A 24,714-nucleotide genomic window follows, 5' to 3' on the forward strand; every position below is an offset into this window, starting at 1 on the left:
AAGTTAGAGACTCAAAGCAGGAAAGACTTTCTCTCCTGCTGGCCTTGAGGAAGCCACGTGAATGCTCCAGCTGCAAGGAAATGAATTCTGCCCGCAACCATGTAAGCCTGGAAGAGGAGCCCAAACTTCAGATAAGAATGCAGCCTGGCTGACACCTTGATCACAGCAGAGAAACCCAGGTGTGCCTTGCCTGGACTCCTGCCCCTGGAAACTGTGAGATAATCAATGGGTGTTGTTTTAAGCCACTGCGTTTGTGGTATTTGTTATGCAATAACAGGAAACAAATACATAGACTCCTGTCGTGGAGGGCTAGGAAAGCAGGCTAAAAAGTATGGGCTTTGTTATGCAGGCCATAGGGAGCCACTGACTATTTTAGAGCAGAGGGACTTTAGGAAGCTGGTGAGGGTTGGTCAGAACCCCTTGGAGAACATTTAGTCAGGGCATTGCTCCCGGGAGCAGGTCAGTGAAGTTCTGGTGAGGGATTAGTTCTGGGTTGAACCAAGCCAGCTATTCTTCTACACAATTTAAAAAAAAAAAAAAAAGGAGGAAGCAAAATCTGAGTAAAGAAATTGACAGTCATTGAAAAAACCTTAAGGAACTTTAGTGTCCTTGTTGCTAATTATAAATATTTACTCCTCCCAGAATTCCTGACCTCACAGAACAGCCTGCGTAGTCTCGCTCTCTTACTGGAAAATTTTTGTGTGTGTGTGTTCGTTCTATGTTTTCTTGGAAGGGGGACAAGGCAGTAATAAGGGACTGGATGATCTGTAGAGAGTCACTTCCTGTTGGATATTGTCTAGTTCCCCTCCCCTCCTCCCCACAAGATCATAAACCCTGAGACCCGCAAGGAACTCCTCCTTCTCCGATTCTATCTACTGGAGACAACTAAGCCAAACAAACTCAGGAAGTGGCAAGAGGTTGGGAAGGGGAGGAAGTTCATGGCACAGAAGGAAAAAGTAAAGAGAATGCCCTGATGTTCAAGGAAGAGGGTAGGGGGTGGGGCAGAGAGAAACGAAGGTCACCCCAAGGTTACTCGGCGCCGAGCCTTTAAAATGTTGTGCTTAAGCTTTCAATCAAAACTGGCACAAACAGTGGGTCAGATCTCCTGGGGCCATTCAAATATTAACATTCACAGTGATAAACAGCCCCCAAAAAAGCCCTCTGTAAGCAAATTGGAACAAACAACTAATCTAAAGCGGGTTGCTAAGAGACCAGTGGGGCGGGAGCCAAGTCAGTCCAAGCATCCGGAAAACTCTTTAGTTTTTCGCTTTTGGGGAAGAGAGGAGGAGAGGAGAGGTACCTGTAGATGACTCCATGTTGGTGGAGGAACATGAGGGCTGACGTAACCTCTGCAGCATAGAACCGGGAACGAGGCTCGTCGAATTTTCGGGACCGCTGAATCTGGAACATGAGGTCTCCACCATTTACATACTCCATGACGAAAAAGAGGCGGTCCTGAAAGGAGAGGAGGAAATGCCATTTAGCGAATTCCACTGCAGCTGCCCACACAGGCCAGCAAGTGTACTGTGAGTCCAAAGTAACAGAACCGGGACTCAAGAACCCTAGTAGCACATGTTCCAGAGAGAAGACAAAGGAGTTAGGGTACGAAGTGTTATTCTAAAATCTTTCTGTCTTACTTTCATAGGCGTCAGCTTGGTCTAGTGGGAGAAGCCCAAAATTGACAGAAAGGAGATCTGGGTCTCTGTCTAATTTCTGTTATGACCTTGAAGTGTGACCTTGGACAAGTCTCTATCCCTTTGCAGGCTCCAGTTACCTTGGTATGTGTGGTGGGTTATATCATGGCCCCTCCCGCAAAGGTATCCATGTCCTAATCCCTTAATGTGTGAATGTTACCTTAGATGGTAAAAAAGGACTTTACAGTTGTGATTAAGGATCTTGAGTTGAGGAGATTATTTTGGATCACCAGAGTGGGTCTTAAATGCAGTCACAAATGTCCTTATTTTGGATCACCAGGGTGGGCCCTAAATGCAGTCACAGATGTCCTTATAAGAGGGAGGCAGAGGCGATTTGAGAAGGGAGGAGAAAGCAACGTGACCAGGGAGGTGGAGATTAGAGTGATGCGGCCACGAGCCAAGGAGGGCGGTGCCAACAGAGGCTGGAAGAGGCAGGGAAGGATCTCTCCTAGAGTCTCTAGAGGGAGCATGGCCTGGCCGACACTTTGACTTCAGCCCAGGGACACTGGTCTCAGACGTCTGGCCTCCAGAACTGTGAGAGAACAGATTTCTATTATTTTAAACCACGAAGTTTGTGGTGATTTGCTACGGCAGTCCTAGGAAACTAATACAAAGCAACATGGACTAATGAGACAGTGAGAGCCCCTCCCATGAGGGCCACGTCTCACTCTGGAGGATGCTCCTTTTGGGATTCCCACCCTGGCGTGCTTCCTATGGATTCTGTCCTCAAGAATGGCCAAACCACAGTCATACCTCATTAGGGGTGGTGCCTTCGCATCTGCCCACCATTATGAGGTGGGAAGAAGATGGACTGAAATTCACTTTTGTACAGTTTCTTGCCTACAGTTTGCGGAGCCCGTAGAGTGTGGGGTGCTGTGCTAGGCAGGAGGCAAAGAGTTATAAACCATCACTGTCCTGAGGCAGCGGGGGGGGGGGGGGTGGTTAAGATCCAGGGGCAGAGATGGGAAATGGGTAGAATGATGAAAACAAAATAGGAGCAGAGTGCCTTAAAGACACTGGGTGCTGAAAGGATTAGGAGAAAGGGGAGCTCTCTGAAGTGGGGGGGGGTCCATGGAGGATTCTAGAAGGAGCTAGGCCCTCCCTTAGAGGAGGAGGAGGTGCGGGAGGCATCAACAAATACCAGGACATGGGAACAGAGAGGGCTTGGGGACCGGTAAACTGACTACGTCAGCCGGGGAGGAAGGTTCATGGAGCAAAGGGGAAACAGCGAGGTTTGAGAGGCCAGAGGGTCAGAGTACATTCTTAACATACAGATACAGTCTCAGCGAAGCTGCCAGGAGTATGTCAGCATATTGTTTTCAATCAGAATTAGTAGAATCATTTCCATGAAGACTGAGCAAAAATCACAATGACACTTTATTCATGCAGCAGCCTTGACGGCATATCTACTTTATAATTGGCATCTCTTTGAAAATAAGTCCATCCTTAAGAATTGTTTATGAATTCAGACTACCTTCTCCCCCCATCACAACCTCCAGAATTATTCAAGCTTTACTGGTATTCACCAAGGCCCTGAGGTCTAGCTTCTCTTCCATTTGTCTTGACCCTCCCCTTCAAAGCCTGCCTTGTTTTCTCCCCCAAGTACAATTTTATACTCAGAAGTATTCAGAAGCCAACCATTCATTTAATCATCTAGTCCCCATTCAAATCCTTATTTCAAAAATCAAATGATTAGGCCAACCCCAATCCAATGAAACCAGAATTTCTGAGGATGGGACTCAGGCATCAGTAGTTTTCAAAGGTCCTCCTGTGATTCCAGTGGGCAGCCAGGCTGGAGAACCACTCTTCCATCTGGTTTCTGCCAAGGTGAGATACATGGATTATAAGTTATTGGAGTTTTCCTCTTTCTTCTTTTCAAGGATCTCCCAAGAACACAGGTTCTCAAACTTGTGCATCAGAATCTCACAGAGGCCTCTTAGAACACGGATTCCTCCCCCACTCCTCCCGCCCCGCAGAGTTTCTGATTCAGAAGGTCTGGGTTGGAGCCTGAGAATCTGCATCTCTTAGTTCCCAGATGATGTTATGCTGCTGGCCAGGGACCCCCACTTTGAGAACCACTGCCCTAGAGCACTTGGGGCAAGGCTTTCCCGTGGCAAGAACAGCTGCGTCATGCATTCAACGCTGCCCTAATCTAGCTGAACCACCGTCAGAAACAGCTGCTGCAATGCCAGTCCATGGTCACCAACTTGGACTTGGGCTTCAGCAACAATGGAGTATTTCCTTGCCTGTGTCTGAAAGAATCCAAATTTCTAAAGAGGAAACATCTCCCCTCCCCATCCTGCCTCCCTGGCTGATTTTTATACTCCAACACTGGACACATGGCATTTAAGGATAGGGGCCGTGGAGTGAGAAAGAAGAGCTCCCACGCTGATGTCATCACTTACTGGCTGTGTGACCTCAGGCAAATGACTTCAGCCCTCTGTGCTCAGTTTTCTCATCTGTGAAAATGAGGATGATAATAGGACCCACCTTACAAAGTTCTTATGAGGATTAAATTACATGTTAAAGTGCCTGGCTCATAACTGTTGCTCCATAAAGACTGTCTGTTTCTACTGTTACTAGAGTATTCTAGCTAGAGTATGATAGTTAATACAGTCATTATCAAGTCTTCGTTTTCCCTGTCCTTTCAGCAGTATTTTCCCCTGATCACCTCATCTCCCAACAAACGCTTGCTCCCCTTAGCTTTCAGCTGGTTCTTCCCTGTGATTCTGGCAGGTTTTGTTCTGCCTTCTCTGTAGGCTTCTCCTCTCTCCAGCCTAACTTAAAGTTAGGTGTTGGAATCCCACAAGGCAGTGTTCTAGGCCCTCTCCTTTCTGTACTCGCTGAGTGATCTCATCCACACCCACGGTGGCTTCTGCACCTTGACACCTATGACTCACAAACGTCTCCCTCCATCCTAGACCTCTCCTCCAATCTGTGGACCCATTTACCCAGCTGTGTTTCTGACATCTCCCTCTGATGCCTCAAAGGCACTCAAACCCAACATGTTCAAAACTGCTTCATAATCTTCCCCCAGCAAACTGGTCCTCGTCCAGGGTGCCTGTCTCAGGGCAGGGCTTAACCATCCAGCCAAGTGTATAAGTCAGAAACCTGAAAGTCATTCTCAATACCTCCCTCTCCTTTATCCCTCATGTCCATCACCAAGCCCTACTGCTTTTACCTTTTGTACCTTTGCACTTATTACCTCCGTACCTGCTACATTTGCCTTTCTGTTGTCACCACCATCATGGCCACCATTCTCGCCCAAGCAGTTATCATCTCGTGTCGAGATTCTTGCAAGTGCCTCTTACTGATGCTCCCTGCGTTGATTCCAGCTCTCCCCCGCCCTGCCCCACCAAACGCTCATCACACTATGGGCAGAGTTACCCTGCTGAAATGAAAATCTGATTACAATGCATCCCCCCCTTCCTTCCCTCATTCTACTAACTCTTTCAAAGGTTTCCTGATACTCTTGGAATAAATAGAAAACTCCCTAATATGCCTCACAGTCTGTGTGATCTGGCCCTATCTAATTCTTCTGAGTAAGAAGCACTTTCAGCTGTTCCCTCCACCCCAACAGCAAACCCCCTCCTGCCACAGGGCCTTTGCTCATGCTGCTCCCTCTGCTTGGCGTGTTTTCCCCTCTCCTTTCACCTAATTAATCCCTCCTTGTCCTTCCGATTTCAGTGCAACCATCTTTTCTTCTAGGAAGCTATCCCTAACTTTTCTGACCAGGTCAAATCCCCCTATTACATGCGACACTCTCCAGTGGGGCTTTGATTTGTGTCACTGATTTATGTCTTTCTCGACCAGTAGTCTGTATACTTCATGAGGGCGGGAACTATTGGTAATTCTGCCCTGTTGGTTTTTAAGGGAATTAGCCTAACCCCAAAGAAAAGTGGCTATAATTCCCTTTAAAAACAAGCATCATGTGGGGAGAAGAACTAAAAAAGTTTAGGGGGCTATAAGAGAGAAACGAAACCAAAGGCTGCTCTGATATTTGTATCTGCACTTTCTTACTGCTTAGGGAGTTAAAGGCTTCAAGATGAGTCAGCCTACTGTACTAGGCCTACTGCCTGCAGAATGTGCCCATGAGTGCCCACTCTGACCATTTCACCCTCAGGGGGTCTGTCTGTATCAGCACCCAATATTTGGTAGCGCTTTGAACAGTTCTTTGGTTCCGTGGACAGATGTCTTCACCTCCCCGTGAGATGGTCAGTTCCTTGAGGAACACACCTTATACTTCCCAGCAATCGCCATCACCACTACCAGCTCAGAGGTGCTCAATAAAAATCTGCTCATCCAACACTCACTCCATGTTAGCATCTTGAGGGAGGGATTCTCATTGGTTTAGTTCCTCATTGTACCCCCAGCAACTAGAATGGAGCCTGGCACAGAGTGGGTTCCTAGTGTATCTTTGTTAAATGCATGAGGTCTTAAATACCCACTGCAGATGAGGCCCTGGTTGCTGGAAATTCAACAGTAAACCAGAGTTGGTTTCCCCATGTTATTTCTATTGCTAACCTCGTTTCGAGTTATTCTAACTTTAGCCCATCTGAACTTCAGTTTTAACTTGGTTTTCTACTCAATACAGCTCAATATGCATGGTCCCAAAGCATGGTCAACCCTTTTGACAGAGGAGGGACTGTTTTTAAAGCAAGAGAAGTTTTTCACTTCTCCTCCCTCCATCCAGTGAGTCTGGATTGTTTCTGACCTCCACACCTAACACATCTGAGAAGCATGTTTTGATGCAGAGTGAGAACCTCAAGTCATTCTGGGAACTGCTTAATTACATAAACTGAAATCAAAAGAAAGCTGGCAAACCCAGCAGCTACTCATTAATCCCCTCTTGGCATCAGTAGGAAACAAAACAAAACAAAACCCCAACTTCCTTGTAAAGTAAGCAAATATGTTTTCTGAGGTAATCAAAGATTTTAAAAGCCTTATTCTACCTCCTCCTCCCTTAATCACACCTGAATGTCTGAAAAGCTATGGTCTTGTGATAGCAAGTAAAATAATAAAATTAGGAAAGAGATTATATGTCATGGCGATTTAGGGTGAGAATAGTTAATAATGACCTACAAGCCGGAAGGGCCACGCCATGTGTTTGAAATTCCCATTGGGCTCCATTTTCCCAGAGTGCTAACCTTTCCTGACTTTGAAGGGAAAACTAGGCCCTCCCTGTTCATCTTTCAAGGTGTGATGGATAGCCAGAGGCTTCCTCTCAGCAGCACGGCATGTCCTGCCAATTGGGTTTGTTTAGACACACATTCTCCATCGTTTGTTAGCTGTTTATATGTGCAAAGATTCTATCATTTTTGAATCAATTTCACAGGAATGCCCAACAAAAGACTGGACTTGGAACAGTCCGCCTTTGATGTGCCAATGACAGGATGAACGATTTCTCTAAGGTACCATCTAAGGGAATCATGGGGCCTGACCTCACACACTCTGTAGCATCTCCTTTTCTCTCCATGTCTCCATCATTTAACCTATCAACTCAACAGGTCTTTCCTGGGTGCTCTGCCCTGAGGTAGGTGACTGGGAGATATGGAAGATGATACAAGCCATGGCGTTGATTTTTGGGAGTTAGGAATTGAACACAGGAAACCACAGAAAGCAACACGAAATGCTCTGTCATTATGTGCTAAACCCTTCTGTATCAAATCAGATTGTGAAACCTATGTATCTGGGACCTTATCTTCTTAGGCTGCTAGAGAAGAACTGTCTGTCATCCAGGCCTTAGCACTTACAGAAAATCATTATAAGAAACACTCATAAGAAAATTCTTTCTGTATTTTATTTTCCATAATACAACTGGTATTGATGGAACTAGCCATTGCTATAGGAATTTGGTTGAGACAAATCTGAATTAGGGAAAGACCACAATTGAGGTCTTGAACAACAGAAGGTGGAAGGAGTAGAGAGCCTGGCAAGCTAGAAGCACAGCCCTGAAGGGCAGAGGTAAGCAAAAGTGGCCATTGCATGTAGGGATGAGGAGGGTAAGAGTAAGCCAGTGAAGAAACTTGGATATAGGAATGAACGAGACAGATTCGATGGTGGGGTGAGGCCAGATGGTTCTGAAAACACAGGTGGGAAGTAAAGAACTCTAGAGATCTTTTGAGTTGTAAAATGGCATAACTAAAGCTGATTTTAAAAAAACTTCTAAAAGCAGAGTTTATGATGGATTGAAGGAAGGTTGCTCGAAGTTATTCCATCTCTTCCCTATTTCCACTGTGTTAAATGTTTTATTATCTTTGAGAAAGACCAACAAGCAACCCTCCGTCTTCTCTATTACACTTCCTGGATCCAACGAAAGGAAAGATCCAACCACTTTGGGAAACGTAACCACCTCAATTTTATTTCCCCACCAAGACGGAACAGCCAACATCACAATAAACTAAAAACAGTCAATCATGAATGAGACTCTCCAGCTCTCGTACCATATGTGGACTACAGGCAGAGCCTTGTTCAACTGGTGTCACAGACCTTCCACTAAGTTTGGTGAAAGAGAGCTGTAGATAATAAAAAGGAAGGATTTTTCTTCTCACTGAAGACTGTCAATTAACAGAGAATGAGAGTCTCATCTGAATAATAATTATGATCAGTGATGTAAATTTTCTTATGCAATAACACTAATAATTATCACCCAAAAAATGTCATTTAAAAAAATTCATGTTCACACATTCTCAGCCCTTCTCAGCTTTCTCCCCCCTTTCACCTCCCATTGTGCAAGGCCTTAGTCTGTTGTGGTCTTTGCCAAATTCAGATTTATCTCAACCAAATTCCTACAGCCATGGCCAATTCCATCAACGCCAAGAGTGGAACGGAGAATACAGAATGGGTTTTCACATCGCTGTTTCTTATAATAATTTTCTATAAGTCACAGATGGTAGAGTCTACCCTCCTTTGGGTAAAAGGGGAGAAGTATTTTTTGTGGGGGAAGTATTAACCTAATCAGAATTGGCCAAATAGTAAAAGTTCCACACAAAAGTCTGCTGGTTGAGAAGGTATAAACTTCATTCATGTCCATCTGATATTTGTTCCCAACTGCTTTTAACTCTGCTTATTGCAAGTACACAGGACACCTCAAGTCTAAAGTGACCTAAAGCTGTACTAAACTGACTCACTCGATAAAGCTCAAAATAAACATTTCCTGCCTCTGATTAGAGCTGCACTTAGCCCAGGGAAAAACTTCAAGTTGCTGCCAACCTGCCCCACGCACACTGATCTGTGTGTGAAAGCCAGGGGAAAGGGGGAAAGGCTTTGGTTCAATACGTCAGAGAACACTTGCCTTTCATAGGGTCATCAACATCTTAGGAAAAAGAAGTTTCTATCACATGATATGATAGGACATAAAGAATAGCCCCCAAGGGCTTCCCTGGTGGCGCAGTGGTGGAGAATCTGCCTGCTAATGCAGGGGACACGGGTTTGAGTCCTGGTCTGGGAAGATCCCACATGCCGCGGAGCAACTAGGCCCATGAGCCACAACTACTGAGCCTGCGCGTCTGGAGCCTGTGCTCCGCAACAAGAGAGGCCGCGATAGTGAGAGGCCCGCGCACCGCGATGAAGAGTGGCCCCCGCTTGCCACAACTAGAGAAAGCCCTATAAACAGAAACGAAGACCCAACACAGCAAAAATAAATAAATTAATTAATTAATTTAAAAAAAATAAGTGTGAGCTACTAATAATAACTACCATCCTGTAGGAAAATACAAATGAATGTCTCCATTATGGGAAAAAAAAAAAAAAAAAAGAATAGCCCCCAAATAGGCTACATCTCAATGATGCTGACACCAGAGTGACCTCATGCCATGAATAAGAGCAACATCTAAAGGTAAGTAGGAATAATGGTTTGTTGTTAGTTTTCTCTTTGAAAATGATAGCACCAAGGGGGTTTAGATGGGGAACATGGCAGTGGAATGTGCAACGGTGCGGTTTTGCTGAGGCTCCTTCTTTTATTCCACTGCATCACCACAGCGTCAGCATCACCTCACAGCACCAGGCTTCGTCCTGGTTGTTCACCCACTGGCTGCTTTCTCCATCAAGTGCCACTCCTGGGGTGTGGCTTCTGGCTACTGTCCTCTGTCCCTGGCTGTTGACCTGGACTCCAGGAAAGCAGCAAGGCATCAGGAACCTTGCCCCTCACTCGTCTGCCCAACTTAGCAGCCTGGCCATCTTGTAGACGCTTCACGCTCTGCAGTGTGCCTGTTGCCCACTGAGAATCTGGTCTGCCCGTTCTGGGCAAGATGGTGACACAGGCCAAATCTGTCTTTGATGAAACCAAGAGTTAATTTAAACAGAAAGAAAACACTGTCACCACTGTCAGCAGCAGTCAGCTGTCTGAAGCCAAAGTTAAGAACTGAATGAATGTTCCTTGTAAGTGTTTTTAAGCAAAGGAATGAAAGTATTCTTGTTCTAAGCCCATTTCCCCATCCAGCCAAGGCCCATGTGGTAGTCTTGTCCTTTACCAACACTCTTTTCATGAGCTCAGGCTTTCCCTCTCAATCCAGTGTGTGACTGCATCAAACTCTGACTGTCCCGCCAATACTTCCTGTGTCTCCAGCAGGATGTAAGGCCCAACAAGTGGGCCTCAAGACTCCCCTTTCTTGTGTATCCCCATCTTATCTAGGCTTGGTACATGTCTAGCTGGTAAAGAAGAACTAAATGAGTATCTCTGGTCTCCAGCTCAGATGCTAGAGATGGACCCCAGGCAGAATGGAAGCAGCCCATGTAGCTGCTACTCTGATTCCAGAAACTTCAGATGTCACCTTCTTATTTCCCGTGCCCAACACAAAAAGAAGCCCCTACAGAGGTCACACTTGAGGTCTGATTTCCAGGAGGCTAACGCACCTACTGTTGTAAATAAAGCCTACAGTCCTGGGTCAGGCCAGCCATGAACTGTGTTACAGCTGCAATTGTTGTTGCTGTTTTCTCTCTCATTGTTTTTTGTTTCTTTGCTTGCTTGCTTGCTTGCTTAATTCGATTTAGAATGAAATCCTGCTAACCAATCCAGGGATTAGAATGTACCCACATCAATGTTAAAATGACCAGTCTATTCAGTGAAAAGTAATCAAGGAAATGTTCTTCTGATTTTACACATATGAAACAACCGTTCAGTTAACTTTACATCCAGCTGTCAACGTCACAATAGTTCCTCTTTTCTTACCTTTCCTGGTCTTCCCAAAGAATATACAAAGCTCTTGTGACAGTTTTAAACATAAGCAAATACCAGGTAGCTGACCCTAAAGAGAGAAGGTACATCACTATTTCTCTTCAGTTGTGGGAAGGAAACATAACCTGCTTAGATGGAAATATTTAGGTTGAGCCCACCGTACAGAGAAGAAAAGAAAGCTGCCCCTCACATCTCCTGGCTTGGTGTAGCAGTCAGAGCTGATCCTACATGTAGGGGGCAGTGATGTGGTGAGAACCTCTGTTTAGCCTGCAGACCGGATAACAGATGCACACTGTGGTCTATGCAGCAAATATCTGGCTTTCCAATGAAACATTATTTCTCCACTTGGAATGCTGGAAGCACGGCACTCTCTTCCATTCCAAAGCTTACCCATTCACTAGGACCTGGCTCACGCCCGAATCAGTCAACACTGACCTTTTCCCTTCCTGATCTGCTCCGGAGCTTTCTGTCTGCACCAGTTTGAGCTCTTGGTTATTCTTATAGCACTCTTTAGTAGAAGCAGGACACAGGTAGCAACTGCTCCTGTAGCAGTTGGACTCAGCTGGTCATACCACATGGTCAGTGTGGTATCCGATTCTGGGCACCATATTTGATGCTGACAAACTAGAGTTCTTACAGAGGATGGCCAACAGGAGGGTGTGGAGAAGCCGAGACCTATAAGAAGCGGATGAAGGAAGTGGCAATGGTCAGCCTCAAGAAACCCACTCTTAGAGGATGCTGAGAGTCCGAGCTGAATGAATGAATGAACAAATGAATTAGCTATCAAACAAAGGAACAAACTGAAGAGGAACTCTCTTCAAACATCTGAAGTATTGCCATGTTGGTAATCAACTGCAGGACTGCCATGTTGGTAAAGACAATCTGTGTTATTGCAGATTAACTAAGACCAGTGGGTAGAAGATAAACTGAGGCCCCTTTTATCAAAGTCTAGGAAAGACTTTAAAGAACTCCAGCCTTCTATCTGGATCCTGCTGCCTTGTTCTTGCAGTGAATTCCTTCCAACCTGAGGATGCCAGCCTTGGATGGATTATCACTTGGCAGGGTTGTTAACAGAAACCCTCTTTGTTCATTGAGGGGATGGGCCAGATGAGCTGGCTGAGTCACAGAATCCCTTGGGAGCATTTTACAGCATACAGATTTCCAGGCCCTCTGATCAGAGCTTCCAACTCTGGCTGGGCCCTGGGAATGTTCACTTCGTTTTAAATTCCCCAGGTAGCTCCAAATGCTCCGTGAAGTTTGGGAACCACTGGACTGGACAACTGTCCTGGCTTCTGACATCAAGATTTGGTGATTTCATTGCATTTGGTTCTGAGTCTTTTTGTGAGAATTTCATGTGTTGGTAAGTCCAACCAAAGTGTAAATTCTTGGACCAGTGGTTTCTAGCTTTCCTTCAGCCCAGGACTCTGACAGACAAGGTGTACTCTCAGAAAAAACATGGCTTTCCACAACAGGAGGTATCTCCTGGAGTGACCAGGGCCATGTCTCCTGCATCTGGCTGCATCCCTACAATGCTTCATACCATGCTGGGCTCATCCAAGCCACTCCACTAATGCCATAATAAAGCTCTTATGTGTAGCTGATACCATGCTGTACCGTGGTTTTGCAACTGCGGGGCCATATGAAAACAAATCAAGGGCCTGAAATTCCCACCCGCGGTTAGAGAGCTGTGGTTTCACCACATTATTGTATTCTTTGTCTTTTCCTTTTTATCAGTCCCACTTGGCTTGACTTGTAGTCCTATAGACACCTTGTTGGATTCATATGCGTGGCTGCCCCAAACCAAATGAACCACACCATGATGGCAAGAAAGCTCTGCTGATGTCTCCACTGTGCTAAATTCCCTTTCATGTTCTGACTCCTTTAATAAAGCCGAAATGAAAATGTGCTAATCTGGGGGAAATTGGCAACTTGGAAATAATACACTAACGTATGCATACAACTCAATCTTGTGGATTCTGAACACTTGATCACATTGTTTTAAATCTTAAGTGGCATGGCTGGTGGTTGCAGGCAAGCTGAAGAGGATTTCCATACCACTTCACTAATACTTTCATTTGATGACAGATAGAGCATGAATAGAGGTTTTTCATTATTAAATTCTTTGATCTCCATACTTCCATCCAGGTTTACTCTGAACCCCAGGCAGTGTGGTGAGATAAACTTGTAAGTATTTGGTGTAATAGCACAGTGTCCTCTCCAAGGAACTGTTTAACCTCGGCTGGATTCCGGCATGTGTTGTTTTTTAAAAAAATCCATGAGTACAGACTCCAATCAACACTATGCAGTCTACATTCAGCAGGTGTAGGTGTTTGTAGAAGCAGAACAAAAACAGCCTGTGTTTAATCTGTTCACAAACCTTTTGTTCTTAATGACCTGAAAAAGGTGGTGAAATAGACAAAGCAAGTGAGTTTCAGGACCAAGTCAGGGCTCTGATACAAACCGAGGGCCGGCAATTCCGAGGGGAGGCTGGTTTCTCTAAATGTAGAAATCCATGATCTAAATGGACTTGTTAATGACACGAATGAGAAAAAAGACTTGGAGAACCTCAAATGAAATGTTCATAACTTGACTGTAGTCGGTCCCCGTTTGTAGAACTCTGTCAGTGGATGTTTTCGAATGTTCTGATAGCTTTCCCCATCCATATCCTCACCTGCATGGTGTAGTGGTCCAAACTCAGCCTCTGGACCCAGACTGCTTGTGTTCAAATCCTAGCTCAGCTACTCTCTGGCTGTGTGAACTGGACAATCAGGGGTGTTGGTTTCCCCATCTGTAAAATCAAGATTTGATAGTAGCTACTTCTTGGAAAATTATAATAGATTATCCTTATCGTAGGTGCCTGGCCCCCAAAAAACTGCTCAGGAAAATATTAGTTTCAATTTTTCATTCACAAGCCTCCATTCAGTGGCTTCATATGGCTCAGTGATGAACACATTTCAAATCAGTCCATTAGTTTGTATTTATAGAGGGCTTTCAAAAAGGCTACAGTCTAGTTGGAGGAATGAGAAGCTCCAATGAAATAAGAGTTGACACCACAGGAGGGTATTTTATTATTTGTGGATTTATGATGAAGAAATAGTGAAGGAAAGCTCCATGGAAGAGCTGGGACTTAGAGGTGGAAGGGAATCAAAACGAGGAGAGTCTGGGTCTTCCAGGTGTAGGAGAACCATGAAGTCACAGAGATGGGATGCATTTGGTAGACTTTGGGAATGGTGAGGAGGTCTAGCTGTTTGAAGCAAACCATCTCTATCTCGGCGTTTTTGTTTTTTCTTAGAAAATTATAATCTAAGGTTAATGTGAGGACACAATTAACAAGTGGAAACTGACAATGGCTATAATTTATTGAGCACCTACTACCTGTGAAGTATGAGCTACTTTTCCACTGATGCAACAATCTTGAAAGCAGGTGTTAATATCCCCATTTTCCACAAGGAAACAGTGGCTCAGAGGAGTAAGCTGACTTGCCTGAGGCTACTGGTAAGTAGTACAGGTAGAATTTGAACCCAGATCTGTCTGCCCCAAAGCCAGGGCTCTTTCCGTCACCCTCAGCATCATTCAATACAGCTGACAACAGAGTTCACATTTTATGTATCAAAAATAATGGTGCTTGGGGCTAAGGTTAGAGACTCTGTGTTCACGTCTGCACATTAAACCTCTGCTCAGGCTGTATTTGTAGAGGTGGTCTTGAATCTCTAGGACACAAATTCTGGTGCTTTTTGAAGCAGCATGACAGGGATTTGTTCCTCTCTCTGGGACTCTTGACCCTCTTTAGAGTCAACACAGAATCTAGGTGAATACAACGTCATGTCTTTTATACAGTGGTCTGCTCTTTGGCAAATTCCACCATCTGGACCACCACTGTGAAACTGTAAGTGGAAAAATGTCCCCTGAGTGGGGGAGAGAAAACACTGGTGCCAAGAGCCATATTATCCATGACAACAGAAGCTAACACCACTCTCAAGTCCACGGGCCAAGGGCTACTTTGTGATACTTCAGGCAAAATTAAGGTTAGAATTTTAACCTTAAGAAAACTCCATTCTTCCTAGCTTATTGGAGCAGTAAGGTGGGAAATAAAGATAAAGGAGAATGCTAGAATTGACCAAAAAATTGCCAATCTGGGGCTGTTTAAAGTAGGAACAGCAGTCCTAACTTCTTATAGCCCTGAAGGTGTTATTATACCAAAGTCACCAAGTAAAACTAAAATAACATTCAAAACTCTTTCTACCAAGACTTAAAAATATGTGCTGATTCTATTATTACAACAGTAATTCTATTGGTATTAGTGATAATACAATGATATAGTCTGGAAAAAATTTTCCATCAAAAAGGTTTACTGGTTGACAAGAGGTCATACTACCTTTGTAACATGGAAATCTGAATTTCCTGATAAATGCCAGATAAATGAACTGATTTCAAAGTAGTGGAAACTAATTTTTTAAATGGTCAGAAAATATATGAACGAATATTATGTTTTAAACTGTAAAGCACCATATGTATTTGTTATTGTTGCTGATTCATATAGTTCTTGCAAAGCACACACTTAAAAAAAAATCTCTGCTTATAGAAACATACCACAGATGCATATCACACCGTTACCCAGACAAGACCTACCCTTAGCCTTCAGAAACCACTCCAAAGAACAGTTATATGACCTTAACTTTACCAGTTACATGACTGGCAATTTGGAGAGATTTCACCCTGTAGGTGGTGAGCTGTAGGTAAGGGAGAATTGTAAGTGAGAGTTCTAAAGAGGCTTCCATGTAAAAGACAGTATCCCAAATGCTCTAATTTGTTGCCTCACTGAAAAACATGCTACTTCTCCACTTAAGAGCCTTCAGTCACTTGGAACCAAACCCAAATTACCAGCAGTAGTGCTTTTCAAACTTTAGCATGCATAAGAGTCAACTGGACACTTTTTAAAAAACACAGATTCCTGGGCCCCAAAATACTGAGTCTGTAAGGTCTAGGTTGGGACGTGAGATTCCGCATTTCCCAGAATGAGGAATGAGCTTCGTCCCAACAAGCTCCCAGGTGATGCAATGCTGCTAGTCTAGGATCCCACTTTGAGTAGTTCAGATTAGAACCGCCCCCAGTCTGGTGGTAATCTAAATTTCAGTCTATCTCACGACTTCCTACTTGAGTTGATTTCTCTTCATATAGCAACCACTCCTTGCTCTTGGTCACTTCCGAACCATCCTGGCAACTCTGCTCCAGGTCCCTCCTCTCCACCTATCAAACACTTCCTATTCTCTTCCTCCTTGGTGGTGCCTTTTCCAATGAAAACAATATTGAGAAAACTCTTCCTCCTGTGAATTCATGGCAGTACCTAAACCAGCCATGTGATGATTAATCACACCCTGTACATTATAACCTTATACCATTGGCTTACATTGTTAGGACAGAGAGGTTTATTTAACTCAGTGTTATTTATTTTTACCCCACTTCTTCAACTGAACTTTCTCAGTCCTTGAGAGCAGGCATTATACCTTTGCATATAATAGTCAAGCAATTAATAATGACTGATTAATTAGACTTACCGATCAATATAGTTAATATAATTTTGGTTCGACTTAGGTAAGGTTGTCTAAATTACTAAGATGGGTGAGTATCATTACTCTAGACAAGCCAATTCAACACTGTTTCATGGTCTTGGTTCTCAGAGTGGCCCCTGAGGTCTCTTTCTGAATCCTTTATTGGATCTAACAGAGCAGGCATGCTCAGAAATTAGATGGTTGATTACTTGAGTGGCTCACCCAAATGGACTACTTCTCTTCCTCCTGGATACAAACCAGCTTAGGTTTATACCCATTCATGACTCTACTTTTAAGAATTCCACTGGGGAATCTACCCACCAATGGTGTAAAGTACAGGCAAACCATCAGAGTCTCACATGGACGACGAAAACAAAAGATTTTTCAATTGCCTTCTGACTAATTCCTTACTTAGTGAAATAATCAGTGAGCTGGTGAGGAAACCCTACTTTCAACCACAGTATTATGTAAAAAATGTGCATTCTCTTGCAATACTGACTTACAAACAATCCAATGCCAGGAAACTCTAACAAATGCCTGGAAAAGGGGTATATTTCCAGATTCACATGACTTTTACTGTTCCTCTGTGTTGCGTCAGATTCTTGGTTTGCAACGTGGGAGGAGAGCTAAGAAACTATTACGAAGTGAACTGGCTCCATAAGGATGGGCAATCCTGCAACTTTGGGCTTCCAGGCTCTGCTAAACTAACTGGAAGTTTGGTTCATTCATTTCATAAAAGGCAATCAATCTCTGGCAGATATTTTTTGAGCACCTACTAGATGCGAGACAGTCCAACCCGTAAACTGCTCATTCTCCCTCTCTCTCTCCAAACTACAAGACGTTGTCTACCCTTGAAATTATACATGTGGTTTCATTTTGTACCATGTCGGCTGGGCCTACACCTGAGTATCTGAATATGTAGATGAGATGAGCATGACTTTAAAACAGCACACAGCTCACTGCCTTGGGCTGAGAGATACCCTTTCACCTCTGCCTCCCAGGCATGGCCGAAACTGCTTCTCAGGGCTCTAAACCAATACTTTAATACCATGCTTTGCTCATGAAACCACTGCACCAAAATATTTTGATGGACAAGAACTCACTATCTAGTACACTTCATCAGTCTGGCATTTGTTCAAATATGAGATTGTGATAGCTTGAACAGGAGCAAACTGGAAATATATCTTTATAAAGAAATACATTGCTTAGCCGATTGATAGCCAAGTCAAATGCTCAAATGTACAAACCTTTATAATTAATTTAAGAACACACATTTTTAAGTACATCAACAGCACCCATCTATTTGGCCAGTGTGCTAATTCAAATTACCCTTATCTTTTTATCAGGGAAGGTTCTGAGGAACCACTACCTGGCGACAATCTGAGCAGTTCTAACTCCTGTCATTTTTTTGAACACATTCCATATATTTCAGGTTTACCACCAATTCTAATTGCCCAAATTAGTTTTCTTTTGCTATGCATCTGTTTGGATAAGATAAAACTCTGCCAACTTGGTTAAAACAGAAGCACTGACAAAAGAATCATTAGCAAGAGCTCCCCACTAACCCAAAGGCAGACCTCACCAGGACTAACTCTCCTCTTCTCTGTGAAGCCCTCGACCAAGTTCCCACGTACTTACAACCCAGGGTCAGCCAGTGGCAACAGTTGCCTGTAGCCTAACAGCACAGCGAGAAACTTCTGCCTTGCTCTAATCATCCAAATGGAAAATTTACAAGAGATACAGACAGATCAGTTCACAGACTATGTCCTGAGCACTAGAAATAACTTATTTTCACAATTTATTTGAACAACATGTACTGGGTAACATAAAGTTGTTAAATGAATATAAGCCTAGGATTTTCAATTGGAGTAGATGGTTCCCTGCCCTCTTTCCCAGAGACCAGACTATCAAGATGCAACCTACAGCCTTGGCCACTTCAACCTCGCCTTATCAACCTTCATTCATAAATTTTTGGGAAAAGAAAGGAAGAGCAGGAAAGCAAGATCTGAATAAAGGTAGGTGACTCTTATTACTTCAACACTTCCTTTGGGGTGACTTAAGCCAAGCCGACACTCAGATGGGCGTGCTGGCAGAAAAAGAGGGGAAACAACAAAACACAAGAAAGGAAATTTACAAACGCTTCCCCCTCACCCCATATTGCACTGGGCTATCTCATCTCCCTGAAGACCCGTGAAGCCCCTTACCACTTGCACATTCTTCCCCTAGGTCACAGCCTGTTACTCCTATATTCTCTCAAGGGAAATGAAAAGATTAAAATGGCTGAGCTATTGGCAGCCAGCCCTTTGGAATGCCTGTGAAATAGTAATCTCTGGAGGGTTGCTGCTGGATCTTTATAAATGGGTTGGGGGGTGAGGGCAGTGGTGCTGTGCAATACAGCCCCAGAAGAGAGAGTTAAGACAAATTAAACAGCAGCATTCCACCAGCCCCTTGTGCATAAGGCAAGGGTGCCTTAGCTCCCCAGGGGACAATGCCATCAGCTAAAGCATGAATCAACTGGTCTGTTCTATTTTCTAAACTTGCGCAAACACTTTCCTGGAATCGGCAACATGACTCAAAGCACCTGTGATCATTTATGGCTTGGAAATATAACACAAATACTTCAGGATAATTTTCCAATTGGAAAATATTTAAATTTTCTTTTTTGTATGTGTTTCTAACCTCCAGTGACATCAGATCTTGATCATTAAGATAATGCCAAGGCCGGTCAGAGGTAGCTAATTCTAGAATAAGAAGGTAAAAGGGATTCTGCTAAAATCTGAACAGCAATTTCTCCAGATTACTACAGTTACAACAGATCTTATCTGAACTGTGGTCCTCACACACAAATAACCGCTGGCTATTCAGATGGGAAGAATAACAAATTATTCACCAAAACGGGTGTGCTTCTTTTTTTTTGTTTTGATTGTGAAGCTTAACTGCACAGACCGTAGCATGGAAGGCCTGTTGGTGGTATCAGAGAAAGTCTGTGCATGAAATGATGTCTGCTTTCGTTATTTCCAGAGTATGCGAGAAACTATGACAAACCCAAAACACTGCTTCTCACTGAGATTCTTGGAGGAGTTGTTTAGTTCACCCACAGACACATTCCCTGCTCTGGGGAGACTAGACAAACAGCATTCTTTCAAGGTGCAGGTCTTAAACAGTTGCTTCCCCCTTTTCTCTTCCCCTCTTAATAGTAGGCTTTTAGGTTTGAATAAGCCAGGAACTACATCAACCCCCCACTCCTTTACCCGTCTGAATACAAGAAGCTTGGAGAATTATTATCAGACACTCTATGATCCTAGCTCTGAAGTGGGGAAGAATTTAAATATTTTGAAGGGCGAAGAACGCGCAAGGGTAAAATAAGTTAAGAGCATGGTTTTGCAAGTTAGCAAGTCAATATTTTCTCCTCCATACTCTGGTTAAAAACGAAGAGCCACATCTGCAGAAAGCATACGCTTGCTGTCAGCAACAACAGGCCTCCCCTTCAATCCCCCCACAGTAGTTATACTACTAACTAAGGAGCCCAAAGGAAGAGCCCAAGGGAGTTAAAAAAAATAATAATTTTGCCACCTGTAGTAGTTTATGTGCTACCAGTTTTTGACCAATGAGGTACTTTCCAATTCCCATAGTTTGTACCGTCACCCAAATCAGAGTATAACCAGTCTCAGAAAATGTTTCCTTGTATCTCCCCAATTCTTCTTTCTATCTAATCTAGAAAAGAGATAGCATTCAGTAAGACTTTGCTTCTGCTGCAGGCTGCTGATGATAATCTAAATCCCTTGGGCTATGGTTTAAGCATTTGTTGCCAAGACTGTCCTTTCCATTATCATGTAATACCATGTTTTAAAGAAACCATCAGTGCAAGGAAATCTGATTAACTTGGGGTTACCTATCAGCCAGTATTAAGAAATACATCATTAACTGAAATTCATGTGAACTTCATTTATAAATATATTTAGATGATTTTGGGGTGTCAAAGGAATAACACTATATCTTAAAGGCAGTTAACCATTCTTATATTCATCAAAAATTGGCAAATTTGAGGACTAAACCACATTACAGTCGACAACTCTCAGGGTCAGGGAGGAACTAGGATTCTGTAAAGTCATCAGAAATGAATCTTCTACGCTCTTCCCGAGTTATTGAACAATTCGCTTCTCAAATGAATTTGATAGGAAACTGCTACTCCAATTTAGAAGTCACCAGTAAGGATTATTACAGCACAAAGAACGGAGACTGTTACTGCTCTATCTGGCAAAACTGCAAATCCTTTCCTGCCCCTTTTAAGATGGTCACAATGGTAGAATCCTCTGTCCTGGGAGCATGCTTGACTTCCATTTTCAAATGCAGGGGAAAACAAACAAGCTTGGGCTGCTTCACAGAGCCTCAAATAGCTTTTTCCAAAGATGAGCTTCATCTCTCATCAGGTGGGTTTTTGAAGGCCCAGACCACAGAAACCGTCTGGGAGTCTGGGCTCAAAAGTCCAGAACAATTCAGAAATTATTTCAGCTGTTCTCAATTTAGAAGTAAAACAAAAACACCAAGTAGGAACAAACAAACACATGCTTCTATGTATCTATTTTTAAAAGAATAGCACAGCTCTGCCCCTGACTTTTTGTCCATTCTTTTCTGCTTAACTTCAGGATCTTGCTCATAAAAAAAAAGTATATAGCAATTTCAAAATCTCTTCTCCTGGAATATCACAAATTCTCTCATCCAGCTAAGCCAAAAGCACTTTAGGTCTTCAGGCTGCTCTTTCTAGCCCTGTATCCATCAAACGTAATAACTAACCAGTTGCTATTTCGTCAATATTCCCTGGTTCAATATTGACCATCTCAGCTCTACTTTTCCGACTGTGATCACCCTCTAGTGGCAAAAGATGTTAACTGCAAGCTACTCGGCAACTGGATCCTACAGGAAAAAAATGATCAGCTTTACTCCTCTGCTTTCTGATTTCCAAGAATATACTTAGTTAAGTGAGACACATGTTTGAAGGTTATTGTGTGTTATTGTTCTCAATATAGGAAAACCTTCATTAATAAGCTGAATTTTTATCTTTCAACCCCTAGTTAAAAGAATAGGGGTAGTAAAGTGGGGGCAGGGGGAGGGGTTAGTCAATCCAAAATAAAGAAAACGGAATGGTATTACATTACAGAGAACCTCAGCCCTCATTCTGCCCAATTCTCCTATTTACCTCTTAGTCCCCATAGTTTGTGTGCAGTCCCTACTTCCCCGGGATAGTTTTAGAATCACAGCAGGACTTTCTTGGCATGCTGGGCCTCTCATGGCTTCCTGATGGGGGGAACACTTCGCTTGAGGAGGCGACCAGATCGGGTAAGACACATCGGCCCAGGGAGCACGCACAGCATGACCGGTCACCAGGGCGTACTGACCAGCCTGCGCACTGCGGCAGATTCCGTTCCTGACAGTCTAAAACCCTGCCCTCCGCAACAGGGTAGGGGCCATGTCTAACTTACTCATTTCCATGTCACCAGCATCTGACGCAGCGCTTTATACCTAGTAGGAGAGTGAGAAATATTTCGCTTATGCATGAAGGAGAAGATGCTGAAAGCATCACACTCAGGAAAGCAAGTGTGATGCTAATCTCCAGGAAACTCTGCCAGTCCCGATTTCCCCCAACAACTAAAAGAGGGGATTGAAAACTCTCCTCCAGGGATCTTACATGCCAAGGAGGTGCACTGGGGGCCAGCTGCCAGGCAGCCAAGTCCCACGGCTCCCTTGAATAAAAGGGGCTTCCCCTTGTATAATTTTACAGAGTGCACTGCTCTGCAGGTGTCATTCCCTTACTGTAAACAGCCCGAAACCACCGCTCTGGGACACTGGCCTCAGCAGAACAATGTACCAGAGAGAACTGGTTCTCTGCACCAGAGAATAATGCTAAAAAAGAATATAGAAAAAATTAGAACGAATAGGATACAATTAAAGAAAAAAAAAAATCTGACCGTAAGATTGACAGGACTAGACAGAGTATTCTTTTGGTCACTGAGATGGTCACTTCGATGTGAGCAGGGTTGAACATCTTAGAAGCATATAGAACTTTCCTGGAGCCCTGTTCCCACTGGCCCCCTGTAACTCGGCAGCACTGGAGGGAAGGACTGCTCTATGCAGCTTGTGCTGCACAGAGTGGGTGCTGTTTGCCTTCTCTGCTCTTGCCCACTTCCCTCTGGATGCCGGCTCTGTCTGTGTGTGTCTGTGGGCTGCCTAGGAGCAGTAGAGCTCTCAGACTTTACCCTCTGCTGCTTTGCCCACCCAAAATCTCATTCACAGCAGGTATCATGAAACCTTGGACAGAGTCACGCAGGTTCTTGGACTGTCCAGGCAGTGGACATGGAAGGGAAGGGCTGTCTGATCTTATGTGTAATGATTGTATGTGAACTTGCTTCCTCAGTCATTCATTTTGCTAAGCTCAGTTCTTGGTCGGGGTGGGGGGGTGTTGGGGGAGCTGAAAATGCATTCCTAAATTGAAGTATGCAGTATGTTCTTTAGAGAAAAGATACACAGCAAAACCATTCTTCTCCCAACATTTAACAGCACACAATTCAAAGACAAAAATATGCTCTGAAGTTAAAATACAGAATAATTCATGTTCAATTAATTCAATGCCTATTTTTTCTTAGTCCTTTAAAGTTTTTAATTTTGTTTGGTTTCCATTTTTACCGTATACGTGATAATAGTGCAAACACATGACCTTAGCATAAAGCAATACCAAAATGTCAAGTCAGCAATAAGAAACACTCTTGCTGGCTAATCTCTAAAAGGTCCAACATCTCTTGAATTTTAGTTTATTTAAAAGAAATAATTCAGATACTGTCTTAAAGGATCACATTACAAGTGGTGAGCAGATGGCCCAAACCAGGCCCTGGGCTTGGAGAAGATGCACAGGCATAGCAGGGGATAACCAAGATGATGAAATGCCTCTCCCACTGGCTGGGAACCATTAGCAAAATCACTAATCCCTGCAGAAGCAAGATGAATCCCAATGGTCTTGAAAATGGCTTTTTTTTTTCCTGAATCAGATTCTGGGTCTTTTGATTTATAAGAACTAACCTATCACTTACAGCCAGGCTTACTTGAAGGAGCCGAGGTGACAAGGATCGCCCTGGTTGATGGAATGATCTATGGACTGAGGCCACTATGCCCACAAAGTTGCAGAAGAGAACTTTAGAGGCCAAAGGAAAACAATTAAAGTGAAAGAAAATAGGCATTGATACTATTTTATTTCATTTAAAGGTATCATTTCAAGTAATAGAATGAAGGATCATTCCATGTGACTGAACCCATGGCAGGTGGTTAAACTGTTGTAACATCTGGAAAACTGGCAGCACCTCGGTCTGTCCTGCTTGGTGGGAGGCCAAGTCCCCTCTCACCAGGTGACGAGCAGACACCTGGACACTGTCGTGTCCTGCATTAACATCTTTCCCACAATTTTCTGACTGGAAACAACTCTCACCTCCTCTTCCCTGTTCCCTCCAAGCTGGGTTTGTGGGACTTAAAATTCAGAACCTTTGGCTTCTTCAGTTAAAGTTTGGATGGATCAAATAAATATTTAGCATCCTAAACAATGAGCTAGTTCCTCTGGAAACATTTCATTTCATCCCCACACAATGAGCACCTGGACCCCAGCCAGTCCTGGTCCAGCTTTCCAGAGGCTCCTCCTCTCGTCCTGACCTGCTGCAGGCCACTTGGCTCAGGACATTTGCCTCCTGTCAGAAGAGAAAGCTAAAGTCAGCTGCTCCCTACAGAAGCTGCAAACCGTGGCCCTCCCTCCAGCCACGTCTCCTGTCTGTGTGAGCTGCAGAAGGCCACTGAACCTCACAGGAATTGAACTACACGGTCTCTGAGGTTCCTTCTAGCTGGAACTGCAAAACACTGAGAAATCCATGAATTCACTCACTATTTTAATGTTGAAAGCCCAAAAGTGAGGGCAAAGGGGGAGCAGAAGAAAGGGAACTAGGTTAGGAGGTAACTCTTGAGGTCTGAATCTAACTGTTGCATTTCATCTGCCAGTAGGCTGCTGAGTGGACTTCTGCCTCTCCTCTGTATCGGCCACTGTAAGAAGAGCACTGTGAATACTCCTAACGCAGATATTCACACTCAGATCTTTTCATAAGCTGTTGCTCTTCTGATCCTCACGACAGCTTGCCCCCAGGGACTTCAGCTCCCTGCCACCCTCACTGTTCCAACCACCCTCTGACTGCCCTGCACCAGAACCAACCGGCTGAGCCTCTAAGTTTTGAGGTGATCTCTTGCAGCAAAAGCAATCAAAACAGCT

The 24,714-nt window shown here is 43.8% G+C and overlaps 1 protein-coding gene across 4 annotated transcripts in view; it reads right to left on the reverse strand.

Moving 5' to 3' along the window:
* Positions 1-24,714, reverse strand: part of PRKCE (protein kinase C epsilon) — a 603,195-nt gene that overhangs the window by 177,491 nt on the left and 400,990 nt on the right. For all 4 annotated transcript variants that reach the window (XM_082427721.1, XM_082427720.1, XM_082427722.1 and 1 more), the window contains one exon: positions 1,301-1,455. In XM_082427721.1, coding sequence (XP_082283847.1) covers positions 1,301-1,455 — 155 coding nt within the window. The remainder of the gene's footprint in view (positions 1-1,300; positions 1,456-24,714) is intronic.

This window comes from Balaenoptera physalus (assembly GCF_965194825.1).
Source record: "Balaenoptera physalus genome assembly, chromosome: 15".
In the NCBI taxonomy this organism is placed as follows: Eukaryota; Metazoa; Chordata; class Mammalia; order Artiodactyla; family Balaenopteridae; genus Balaenoptera; species Balaenoptera physalus.